General features: G+C 43.5%; 1 protein-coding gene across 1 annotated transcript in view; it reads left to right on the top strand.

Annotated features, from left to right (window-relative positions):
- The window catches only part of PPFIA2 (PTPRF interacting protein alpha 2), a 309,903-nt gene that overhangs the window by 155,340 nt on the left and 141,644 nt on the right, over positions 1–12,919 (top strand). The window contains exon 3 of the mRNA XM_053977182.1: positions 163–225. Within this exon, the coding sequence (XP_053833157.1) occupies positions 163–225 (63 nt within the window). The remainder of the gene's footprint in view (positions 1–162; positions 226–12,919) is intronic.

The raw sequence follows: 12,919 nt of genomic DNA on the forward strand, positions 1-12,919 counted from the left end.
AATTTCTTTATGTGAATTTCAGTTGAGCCACATCAGTATTCTCTTAGATAAGCCTGTTTGAATGATTGCATTCATCTGTTAGTATGGTGTAATTTAAATATATTGTAGCACTGTACAAAACTTTGTTCCATTCAGCAGAATCTCTGTTGCCCCCTTTTGCAGATGACGGTTGCTGCTGGTACGAGCATTGAGAATAACATTCAAAGGACCATATCCTGCCCTAATGTATGTTCAAAATATCTTGGTTTTTTGCATAATTTAAATGTAAAGCCTCCTTATGTGAATTTGATATTTTGTTGCCCACAGAAGCTTGTGCATCTCGAGGTTAGTTCACATTATGTATTTCAGGGTCAATGAATATTGTACTACAAGTGAGGTCTCAGCCTATCAAAATTCCCAAATTGCTGTAATTTCTTTCTATACAGTTTGATGGTGCTGCTAAATAAAGCTGATGATAATATTTTCATAGTTCCTTCTGCATTTACCTTGCTTCCCAGCCAGCTCAATGCTCCTGTCAGTTGAAAGCAATAGAGAGGCTATATTTATTCTACTTAACCTTATCCTAAATTGCATTTTGATATGAAGATGTGTAATAATAAATGTGGAAGGAAGTTAATTTCATTTTCATTACTTAGGCAAATGCACACTATAACTTAAAATAGAAGGAGGGAGGAGTTGTTGCTTATGAAAGGTAGAATTAGTGATATATCTGGTTAAGAAAATAAGCAAATTATTCACTTGTAGTATAATAATTCATTTGTCTTTTTAGACCAAAACTATTTCGATAATGGAAGGTCGTTGGGACAAACATGAACTCTTATACATTAATGGGGGAAAATTAATGAAAATTGGGATATACTCTTGAGAAAAGACTGTGGCTCTGACTTTTATAGAAGTTATTTTTTTGCCATGTAATGTGTTTACTAATTTCTTTTTCAACTAAAGATTATATTTATAGGGGAACTGGCAGATGGAATTCTGAATAAACACTTCCACCTCCTTAAGTTCTTTGTAGATATAGCAAATAATCAAAGAAAAAGAACAATCTAGTTAAAGTAACTAATATCTAAAAGAGAAAATGCTGTGATTTAGTATTGGTAAGAATAGGTAAGAAGTGAATTTGTCCTCCCTGTCTGGGAAGATAATCTCAAACCCGACTTTTTTGGAGAAGTTTGTGCTTTTAAGGGAACACAGAGAAATTCTTTACACTGCATTCTTAGAAGACACTGCATCTGACCATCTGAATCATAGTGGATTTCTGCATACATTCCTGGAATAGATCAATATTATAAATTCTTGGCTATATTTTTGTACTGCTTGATTCCATTTTCACACTTGCTTCTGTGCAAAGGAAAAACCCTTCCTCAACACATAGTGTATGATTAATCTCCAATCTCTTCTGGATTTTCAACATGACTTTAACTTATCCAGTGCAATTTTAGTATCCCAGTTTGCAAATTGTACCATTTGTAATGGAAGCTAGTGATATAGACAGACAATAGCTAGTAATATAGAAAGACAATAATATGGCAGAAATTATGAGCATGGAAAAATGCACTATTTCCAATTCAGTTATAGAAGTCCATGCTATTACTTCAAAATAGTTTGTGATCTTTTAATTTTCTTTGAGCAACCTGCTCTAGTGGAAGGTAGCCCTGCCTGTGGCAGGGGGTTTGAACTAGATGATCTTTAAGGCCCTTTCCATCTCAAAGCATTTTATTATTCTATGATTTTTGAATTTATAATTAATAATGACCAAAATTTCTGTTATTTATAAAAAAATCCTGTCCAGAGATAGAATATAATCCCTATCAACATCTGCAAGTCATCCAAATGCACTTGAGCAAGAGCAAAAAGTGGAAATCTGCACTCAGCCTTTCACCCAGCATCTTGCAGGGAGGATAGGAAGGCAAGTCAGTTCTACTTTACAAGTACAAAATTAAGTAAATAATTTCGTTTATTCCATTCACTGCCAGCCCAACCCCCCAGTTACCTGTGTCAACCGTAGTTTTAACAGTGAGCATTAAGGCTATAAAATCTGCAGCTGAATTGTTTGAATGCATGGTAAATTTTCAATTATTGGGCTACATTATTCTGAAATGTTTCATGTAATTACTGTGAATAGCACAACTTTGTATTTCTGCCTGGTATAAAAGGGATAACTACAGAGGATAGCCTCAAAGCCATAAAATTTTCAATCAGTATATGTTGCAGTGGTTCAACATTTTAATTACATGGCATTAATAATAAGTTGTAATTAATTATAAACCTCAGTTACTTAGTCAAAAAGGCACAATACATTTGGTTTGGCTTTTCTGGCTCCTAATCTCAGACCCAAAATATATTTCTAGAACTACTGACATAGAAGCAGTGTTTGAAATGCTGAAAACATAGAATAGATGTTTCATGAGACAAATATGCTAAAATACTGAAAAGGCTTTCTTAAGCCTAAGTAATGTTTTTAATGTTATTAATTGCGGCTTTTGCTCGCTATGACCTCAAGCAGCTGGAAAGCCCGGCTAGAGCTGCCTTTGTGAGACCGTAGTCACCACATGAGCAGGCGTGCCAGGGCTATGGCATTTGCCTCCCTGCTAGTGCTGAGCACTCCAGCGTGGGTAAGCAGCTTTGGTAGCTTCACGCGGAGAGGAAGCGAAGGGAAGAGAAAGGCACACTTTGCTTGCTTGCTTGCCTGAGAACGTTTTATTCCATGCGTGGTCACAGTGATGGTCGGAGCGAACGTTCCCAGGCGGTGCAACGTAAAATGGCAACGGGACAAAGAAAGCATTAGGTTAAATAGGGGGTGCGTGGATAGGGGTGGAAACCTCCTCACTCAATAGGGACAGACAACAGGGGAGCGATGTGGATCACAGCAACCTATGGGAACATAACAGAGGTAAGTACAGAGTTCTGGGACAAATAGGAATGCAAAGGTGTGGTGATTGAAACAGAACTTTCAAGAAGAATCCGGGAGTGGTTACAAGATTGACATGGGAAAGCTCCTGTGGTAAGTAACTTGGAGCAAACCATTGTGAGGGAAAATAGGGGTACAGAGACCTAACATTTATTAAAATCTCTAACTGAACCAACCCAACATACAACATCTCCCCATTTTATATTAAATAAAGAAGACAGCTGTTTAAACTTCTTCACTGCTCCTGCAGTCACCTGCCCACTCAGTCTCTTCTTCTGCTGCGACTGCGACGACTGCTTTTGCAGATGGAGAGGGCTTGGAGATGGTGATGGAGCTGATCAAGGATAGGGAAACTAGGAAAACAACTTTAATGTAAACAAATGAACACAATCAAACTCATGTAACTGAAAGGATTTTCCCCTTGGCTCCAGGGAAAATTTTCTCTGCACTGTTTTAGGTAGAAAGAGATTGGAATCCCTTTCCTCCTTGCGGTGTCTGCGATTGGACGCAACCCCCTGGTTAGTGGCATAATTTTCTGCATCCACAGGCACCTTATCATCCTGACTTAATACTTGCCCTGGTGTATATGGTTTCACTTGTCTCCTGGGGACCCACTTTACCCCTGAAGGCATGGATACGCAGGCATATCCCCGTCCCCAAGTCAACAGTGGGAAAGGACCCTGGATTTCTTTAGAATCTGGATCCCTCACCAGCACCAGAAGCCACTCTTCTGGCCAAAGCTGCTGATGCTGCTTGAAATGTCTCAGTACTGGCAGTTCTGGCCTGTCAAAAGAACAGTTCAGGAAATTGATAGTAAACAATGCCTTGCAGAGTCTCTCATGCGGTGACAGCACTCGCACGTCTCCCCGCTGCCTTCGGAGGACCTGTTTTAATGTTTGGTGAGTTCTTTCTATTACTGCTTGGCCGGTGTGGGAGTGAGGAATCGCTGTCTTATGTTGAACCCCCCATTCCTGCAGGAAGTTACTGAACACTCTGGAAGTATAAGCTGGACCGTTATCAGTCTTAATTGTGGCTGGGGCCCCCAAGGTTGCAAACGCATGTATGAGATGTTTTCTCACGTCTGCAGCTCTTTCACCTATGTGGGCTGAAGCGAAAACTGCCCCCGAGAAGGTGTCTACTGACATATGGACATTTCTGAGTTTCCCAAATTCAGGGACTTTGGTGACATCCATTTCCTGTACCTCACAACTGTGGAGTCCTCTGGGATTTACACCTGCTCCCAGTGTTGGTAAGGCTGTCTCCTGACAGTTAGGGCATATGGCTGTTATTTCCCTTGCTTGGTCACACCGCAGATTGAACTGGCATACCAGCCCTGGGGAATTTTGATGAAACTGCTGATGGCTGAGCTTGGCCTGCTCAACTATGTTTGGCTGGCCTCCTAGTTGTAATGGGGCTGCCCAGGCATCTGCTCTGTGGTTCCCCTCGGCAATAAAGCCTGGGAGATCAGTGTGTGACTTCACGTGCACCACATATAAAGGATGCTTGTGGTGGGAAATCAGGTGTATTAGCTTTGCGAGCAAGCTAAAGATGACCTGGTTTGAGACCTCTTTTAAGACAGCATGTTCTGCCCTTGATACTGTTCCTGCAACATAAGCAGAATCTGTTACCAGATTGAAAGGTTCACCAAATTTCTCAAATGCCCTTACCACTGCATCCAACTCAGCTACTTGTGGGGAACCTTCTACTGTCTTAACATCTGTTTCCCACAGCTGAGTCTCTGGGTCCTTCCAAGTCACCACTGACTTGTGGGATTTCCCTGACCCGTCTGTGAACACTGTCAGGGTCTTGAGTGGTCTTGTACTTTGTATTTCTTTTGGCAACAATTTGAACTCTGTATTGAACAAATGATGACCAGGGTGCCCAATCTGAATTTGTCCTGAGTAGCTATCCAGAGCGAACTACAAATTTTCATTTTGTCTCAAAAGGTGTTCAAAGGTCTCCTTGGTCATCTTTCCTGTTGAAGTTTTGATGGGAAGGTGGACACATGTGAAATCACAGCCTGCCAACACTTGCAGATGAGCCCTGGCCCACATTATGAGCTGGGCCATCAGCTCCTGTGGCCTGGTGATGCTTTTGGATTGTCTGTGGCCAAGGAACACCCTCTCTGTTATTAAGAGAGGATCCTGTTGACCCTTGTCCCACTGAAATATCATTCCATAGAGATGTGGTAACTCACCTAGTATTATGAAGTGGAAAGGCAGCCCTGGTTGACAACAGTGGGCCTGCCTGCTCGTGATGGTTGTCTGGACCTTCTCGAGTGCTGCTCTGGCCTCCTGAGTCAGGGCTCTTGGGGAGCCTAAACTTTCATCCCCCTCCCTTTCTGTTAACAGGTGAAAAAGCGGGGATAGATCCCTCATGGTGAGCCCCAGCCAAGGCCTGATCCAATTTAAGGATCCACACAGGCGCTGGAGTTCATTTAACGTCTTTGTATTGTTATCTATTTGTATCTGCTGAGGCCTAACTATTCTGTTGTTAATTTCTAGGCCCAGATACTTCCAGGGTGGCAGCAATTGTACCTTTCCTTTTTGCAGCTCAAATCCTGCCACCAACAAAGCTTTAATAGTGTCCCCTAATGCTTCTTGCAGGACTTCGCTGTCAGGGGCACAGACTAACACATCATCCATGTAATGACAGAAAATGCAGGATGTCTACTTGGCATGCACTGGGGACAGAACCCTGGCTACATACCACTGGCATATAGTAGGCGAGCATTTGAGACCCTGTGGTAGTACTGTCCAGTGGTACCATCTCACTGGGGCTTCTCTGTTGACGGAAGGCACAGAGAAAGCAAAGCGAGGAGCGTCGTCTGGGTAAAGAGGAATTTGGAAGAAATAATCCTTTATGTCAATCACAGCCAAATTATAATTTTGGGGTAGCATAGATGGAGATGGCATACCCGGTTGGAGGGAGCCTATATCCTCAATAACATCACTGATTCTTCTCAGGTCATGGAGGAGTCGCCACCTGTCCTTCCCCGGTTTTTTAATTACAAAAACTGGAGAGTTCCAGGGGCTGTTTGTCTCTACAATGTGACCTTTTGCCAATTCCTCCTCTATGAGCTTTGTGAGCGCCTGCAACTTCTGCTTACTCAGTGGCCACTGCTCCACCCAGGTTGGCCTGTCTGTGAGCCATTTCAATTTCTGTGTGGGGCGCTCCTCAGTGGCCGCACCTAAAAATTCTGGGGGCCAGAAATTCCAATTTGGCTCCCCACTGGGACGTGGTGTCTCTCCCCTACAAGGTAAATTTGCTGTCAATTACAAATGGGCATACTGAGGCCAATAGCCCATTCAGACCCTTAATTTGCACTATGTTTTTGGATTGTTTTCCAGTTTGAGGCCCACCTAGTCCTAAGACTGGCATGGCCACGCTTTGCAGCTCCCATTGTGACGGTCACTTGTGTGGTGGAATGACCGTCACGTCTGCTCCTGTGTCCATCATCCCCTGAAGATGTATTGAATGCCCCTCGCACTTAAGGCAGCACCATACAAGGGGTTTTTCCTCTCCCAACTTCTCAGCGTAAAAAACTGAGAGTTCCAGATCATTACACAGAGCACAAGGAATAGGAATTGCCTGTGCAATAATTTGGCCCTTTGGTAGGAAGGGGGGGGGGGGGGTGGACATAGCGTGCCGCGAGATAGAAGGTCCTCGGGTTAACTGTGGAAATCACAGGAAGAATCTCTATCTCCAGTGGTGTGTGTTTTGTGTCCCCAACAATGAGGTACCTACAGTTTAGGAGATCTTCTCTCTGCCAAGTTTTGCAGTGGCAGATGTGCAATAGAAGCTCTGCATCTGCTATAAAGAACTGCCAGTCCTGAGAATGAAAATGGACAGGGTTAGTGAGTCGAAGCCGATAAGGCTCCCTGTTGTCTGTTGTTGAGAGACAACTGCTTACTGATGGTACTATATGATGAATCGCAGCTCCTCTTGCAGCGCTGTTACCTGCCTCATTTTTGTCTGCACACAAAGCAAGTCTGCAGTCTCCCTTTAGTTTTTTTGAAAGGTGGAGTTCCCCTCTCCCCCCTCACCACTTCCTGCTGCCCCGGGTGGTGCACTCCCTAAAAATGGACATTGAGCTAGAAAATGTCCCTCCCGTTTGCAGTGGAAACAGCAGTGCCTAGATGGAAACTGCCTTGGAACTGAGTTCTTTGAAGGCACAGCAGCTGAGGCAACCACTTTGTCTCGAGGTTTCCTCGGAATCTCCTCCATTATGAGCTGTGGTTTCTGTGTGCATTCCTCTATGATTTGATTGAGGGTTGGCGGTGGTGAAACCGGCAACGCTAAGATGATCCTTTTGCACACTTCATTAGCGTTCATGGATGCTACTTCTAGGATGAGCTTGTCCTGGAGTTCCAATCCCTCTACACGCCTCTCCACTGCCACCCTGACCCGGTCCACAAAATCTATAAAAGGCTCAGCAACATATTGTTTAATTGCTGTATATGGTAACATTGGCTCCTTGGTGGGCATGGCCAGGAATGTGTGCTCTGCTGCACCCCTGGACATGTCCAGCACCACAGTTGGAATTCCCCTAGCCTGCAGCTGTGCCTCACTCCACTCTCCTTCACCTATAAGGTAGTTTAAAGTTATCGATTCTTTCGCAAAATCGAGGCTATATGGGCCCTCCAAGATTTCTGGAAGCAGATCTGCAGCTAATCTTTTCCACTTTCTTTCCCATCATTTGTATTCTGATGGAAGTAAGCAGATGAACAGACATTTAAGATCTGCTGGCAACATTGTTTTTGATGTCAGTGTTGCTTTTGAAATGCCTTTAAAAAATGGGCTTTTCGGGCTGAAATCTCTCAATATTTTGCAGATCTCTTTTATGGATTCATAGGGAAGGGGTTCCCATTTCAGGTTTTCTCCTCTCCTGGAGTTAAAAGCAACTGCTCGATTTCACAAGTCTGTTCCCACTCCCCCCGTCTTCCCCCCCCCCCCCCAACAGTTTCCCAGGGACTGTGGGAATGCGGAGGTGGGGCGTGGGAAACAGGATGGGGGCTGTCCCATTCCTGAGACAGAGGGGTGGAGATGACAGAGCCCTCCCTGGTGGGAGAGGGCGGGGCTGATAACGTGGCCATGGGAACATGCAAAGGACTGGAGGGAGTGCCCACATGAGGAGGAGCAAAGGGAGGGGGAGCAACCCCATCTCTCGAAGGGGCAGCACCCACGCCCACAGGGAAGCAGGAGGGGTTTGGGTCAACGGCAGGAAAGGGAACAAAGGAATTGTGGGAAGAAGAAGCACCCGCAGGCGTCTGTCCTCCATTTTGTGGAGACAAAGGCGCCACAGTTTCCTACCGTGTGGGCGACGGGGCTTCTTCGGGGGAACAAAGGAAAGGATTTAGGGAAACAGAACTGCACTGGGTTGCACCAAAACCGGGATTTTCAACTGGGAAAAAGGGATTGGAATGAGGGTTAGGGATGGGGTCCCCAGCGACGTGGTCAGTGCCATCAAGGTGGGGGTGCCGGGCAGATTCGAAGGAGCCAGGAACACGGTCCGCCTTCTGGGAGCTGTCCTGCACCTTTGACTGGTGGAGTTCTCCCCCCTGCCCACCCAGTTTAGGGGAAGAAGGGGAAGGAAAGGAAGGTAGGGAAATGGGTTTAGGAGTAACTGGGGTTTCGTCCGGTGGCCGTGCCTCCCCCCGGACCATGTCCCGCACACTTTCCATTCTAACAACTTCCCAAAACAGCAAAAACTGCTTAATAAAGCTATCTTTGACGGAGGAATCCCTGTGTTCAATTCCCTCCGTTAATTTTGCGCCCACACACTTCCAAAATTGCTTTTTTCTAACATCCTCTGCCGAGATGCCTAGGAAAGTAAAGAACAACCACACAATGAGATTTTTAACTGATCTTTTGGGAACACCACCACCCCTTACCCTTAGGATTTGCTTAACTTGGATATAAAATTCTTTCTGGTGGGTGGTTAACACGGCTCCCATGCTGCCCACCCACACAGTCCCACCCCTCGCTGCAGGAAAAGGACAAAAAAAAGAAAAAAAGGTGAAAGCTGCCAGCAGCTGCCACTCACACTGTGCACTGCATGTCCCCTAACCCTTGGGATCGTGGCCAGCCCACACCCAGTGAAGGAAGCTTTCAGTCGGGTCCGCCCCAGCCACTGAATACTTACCAAACTGGTGATTTCGGAAAGAAAACTGCAGCAAAGGTCTTCGCTCTCAAAGACAGCTTCTTAGTGTCGTTTGTGACCAGTGAGAAGTTACACCTTTCTCCCTCACGGCCACAGCAGGACAAAAGTGCGTGATCCTTTGAGGCTGGTGGAGTTTTTGCTGATTTGTTCCATAGAGCCGATGCTCCAGGTTTCAGTCCAGCATGAGGCGCTCTCCCGTGCGGAGACGGCGTGGCTCCATGTGGCTCCAGAGTGCCTTGCGGTGAGTTCCACCTGCACTGGCTACGTCGCTGGTCATCCCGCGGCTTGGGCACCACTTGCAGCTTTTGCTCGCTACGACCTCAAGCAGCTGGAAAGCCCGGCTAGAGCTGCCTTTGTGAGACCGTAGCCGCCACATGAGCAGGCGCGCCAGGGCTATGGCGTTTGCCTCCCTGCTAGTGCTGAGCACTCCAGCGTGGGTAAGCAGCTTTGGTAGCTTCACGCGGAGAGGAAGCGAAGGGAAGAGAAAGGCACACTTTGCTTGCTTGCTTGCCTGAGAACGTTTTATTCCATGTGTGGTCGCAGTGATGGTCGGAGCGAACGTTCCCAGGCGGTGCAAGGCAAAATGGTGACGGGACAAAGAAAGCATTAGGTTAAATAAGGGGTGGGCAGATAGGGGTGGAAACCCCACTTGCCCAATAGGGACAGACAACAGGGGAGTGACATAGATTATAACAACTTATGGGAACATAACAGAGGTGGGTACAGTGTTCTGGGACAAATAGCATTGCAAAGGTGGGGTGATTGATATAGAACTTCAAGAAGAATCAGGGAGTGGTTACAAGATTGACATGGGAAAGCTCCTGTGGTAAGCAACTTGGAGCAAATCATTGTGAGGGAAAATAGGGGTACAGAGAACCAACCTGACATTTATTAAAATCTCTAACTGAACCAACCCATCATACAACAATTAATAACAAATGTAAACAGGTTTTTAAATATAAAGGTTTTGTAGTATGTCATTTTGCTCAATGGAAACACTGCAAGGCTTGCAATAAAACTGAAGCTGAGGAGGAAACTGCGGCATATTCAGAATTGAGAATTCAGATATTATGGTGGTTTTCAAGGTACAACTTTGTGGACAGGTTCCCACGTATTCTAATCTGTGTGCTGTTGCTCTTTGAAGTTTACACCTTCATAATTATAAACTTCAATTTACCTTTATTCTCACATAAACTTTGTTTTCTATTTTTCATTATTATCAACTGTTCATGCAGCAGAAGCTGAGGGAAAAAATGGGTATTATATACAATAATAAGATGTTTTGCAGATTATACTCCTCTGTATTGTTTAGTAGGATATTAGCTGCTAGGATTACTGTCCTTCATGCAAAATATCTCATATCATTGTTCTGTCTGTGTTTTTGAATAGATTGGCCTTTAAACAACCACTGCAATTGCTGTATACTTCATAAACAGCGTTGCTTGATAAGAATTTCAGTAGATGTAAGCTTAAAGTACACATACATTATAAAATGGCTGGATGAACATTGATGATGGATGTAGAGTCACTTAGGACAGTCTATCATTCTGAGATATCTCAGTGGCATTACATGATGACAGGAAGCAGTGCACAGACAAAGACAGGACACTTTGTATGCAGATCCAGTTGCTGTGGCTGCCTTACCTTGAGCTTCTGCAAAATTGCAGCACTAATACTTCTTTTCTTTACAGCTCTTTAAGGTCCACAGTAAAATTGTAAACAACAAAATACGAAACAAAATAGTGCCAGATATTTAACATTCTGTGTCTCTTTATTCAGAACAGAACTTTAATCTGTGTTTTTGTAAAACAAAACTGAGCTACATAGTAAATGAAAACATGCTTCAGTGTATAAAAATGGAAAGAAAACTATTTAATTTTAATCAAGTGCAAACACAGTGCATTTTGTTCTTGAACCATCAGCTTTAACACTCCTCTTTAATGGAAAAGCTATGTTTGTTTTGTCTAAACAGATACATGCCTTCACAAATTCTTTGAGCTAGTCAGAAATCTCAGAGTTTAAGTACTCTGAAATTATGGATCTTTTGAATTCCAGTATATGCAATTCAGACTGTTTTTTTGGGTAGACACTTTTATTCATTACAAAGCTTAATTGCTTAAATTTTTAACTTTTTTTATTATTTTATGGCTTTAGCCAACATGTGAGCATATCTTTAGATATGCTCAAACAGTAATTTGTTTATATTTTGTCAAATTCATCAGTAATGCAGCATCTTATAAAATTGTTAGGTTTCATCCATCAGCAATCTTAGTTCTTCACACTATTTCAAAAGGGTTTTTGAGAGGGTTGCAGTAAGGAGGGGGCAGAGGGTGAAAGCATTTGTAATATACAGATGCTTTAAAATATCAGCACATTTCTTTTCCTCCTATACAAAAATAAAGCCATACCTCCAAGCTTTTTTTTTAATCAAGGATTAAATCCTGGGGTTTTTTTCATAAGTTTGTTCATTTGAATAAGCTGAGCATGTCTTTTCTTAAATTGAAACCAAATGCCTTTATTCTGAAGCAGAATTTTTTTTTTTTCCCATGTCACGAACATTTCTGAGATCAAGAAGGAAAAGCACTCCAGAACTGCTACAGATAGGAAGAAAAAAGTCAGAAGCCAAAATATAATTACAGGCCTCCCACCTTTCTCAGATTGTTATGAAAGCACCCTGAGTTTTCAGCTAAACTGCTCCAGCTCATTTTCCACCTTTATAGAAATCAAGGATTTACCAAACAGTGACCTCTTGAAGCTAGAAACCCATTTTGTGTGATCACCTGACACTTTCAAGCCTCAGACCCTCTTGACACATAGGTGTCTTACTTATGTCCATGGAAGGAAAAAAAAAAAAATTGCAGGGAGGCTTTTCTCAATTTTTTTCACGAACTCCATAGTTTAAAGTCTTCAGGAGTTACTTCATTCACAAATTAACTTGCAAAAAGAAAAGCAATTTTAGTTTCTTCTCAGTGACAGTGACTGTCCAACTCTGTATTTTCAGCTGTTTGGCCCTTTCCTCTCACTTTCCTGTCACAGCGCCAGTAAATCTCACTGTGCAGCCAAGCATTTCTGCCTCTGCTTCAGATCTCGTGACAGGCAACCAACTGGCAGGTCTGCTGCTGGGCCAGCTGTGCCAAGTGTGTTAAATCAGGAACTAGCAAAAGACAGCAGCAATGCTTTTCAACTGCGGAGCTGTATTGCTAGCAAGTGTATGCATTGGCAAGAGTGGGGTGTCCTCGTCCTCAAGTATGTGGCAGCACCCTCCTGGTAATGCTCTTACGTGCACAGTATCGTGTCCTGGCATAGCTTTGCAAGCATTCCAACACTTTCCCACTGCATTCAGCCTGACATAAGCCCAAGGCATTGATTTGAGAGATTGAAAATTGCAAAATGGAGATCAGTAATTGAGAATTGTAGCAGCATTTACAAGGATTTACAAACAAATTTCAGATGATATCTAAGTTATTCCACACTGCAGGCTGTAGCTCTTTACAGCCACAGAAGGAAGATCTAGATATGGAAGGAATATGCTTTGGTGAGAAGAGCGGGTTTTCATTGGTTTGGTAACATTTTTCCTTTAGATTATTACTGAGAAAAATCTTAGCCCTATCGCCAGAAAACAGGTGGGACAAAATCTTTTAATGGCAGAGATCTAACGTACAGGAAATAATTTTCTAGATAACAATGATGCTTCTAGATACTTTCCTTTACTACTCTCCTGTAATTTGCATTTTTCTTGCAGAAGAGGGATGTAGAAGAGCTATCAGCTCTTAATGACAGGAAAATAACTCATTTGGCAAAAGGCAGTTGACAAATTCCTTTGAAAGAATAAAAGAATGCCATCC

This window comes from Vidua macroura, chromosome 5 (genome assembly GCF_024509145.1).
Source record: "Vidua macroura isolate BioBank_ID:100142 chromosome 5, ASM2450914v1, whole genome shotgun sequence".
NCBI lineage: Eukaryota > Metazoa > Chordata > Aves > Passeriformes > Viduidae > Vidua > Vidua macroura.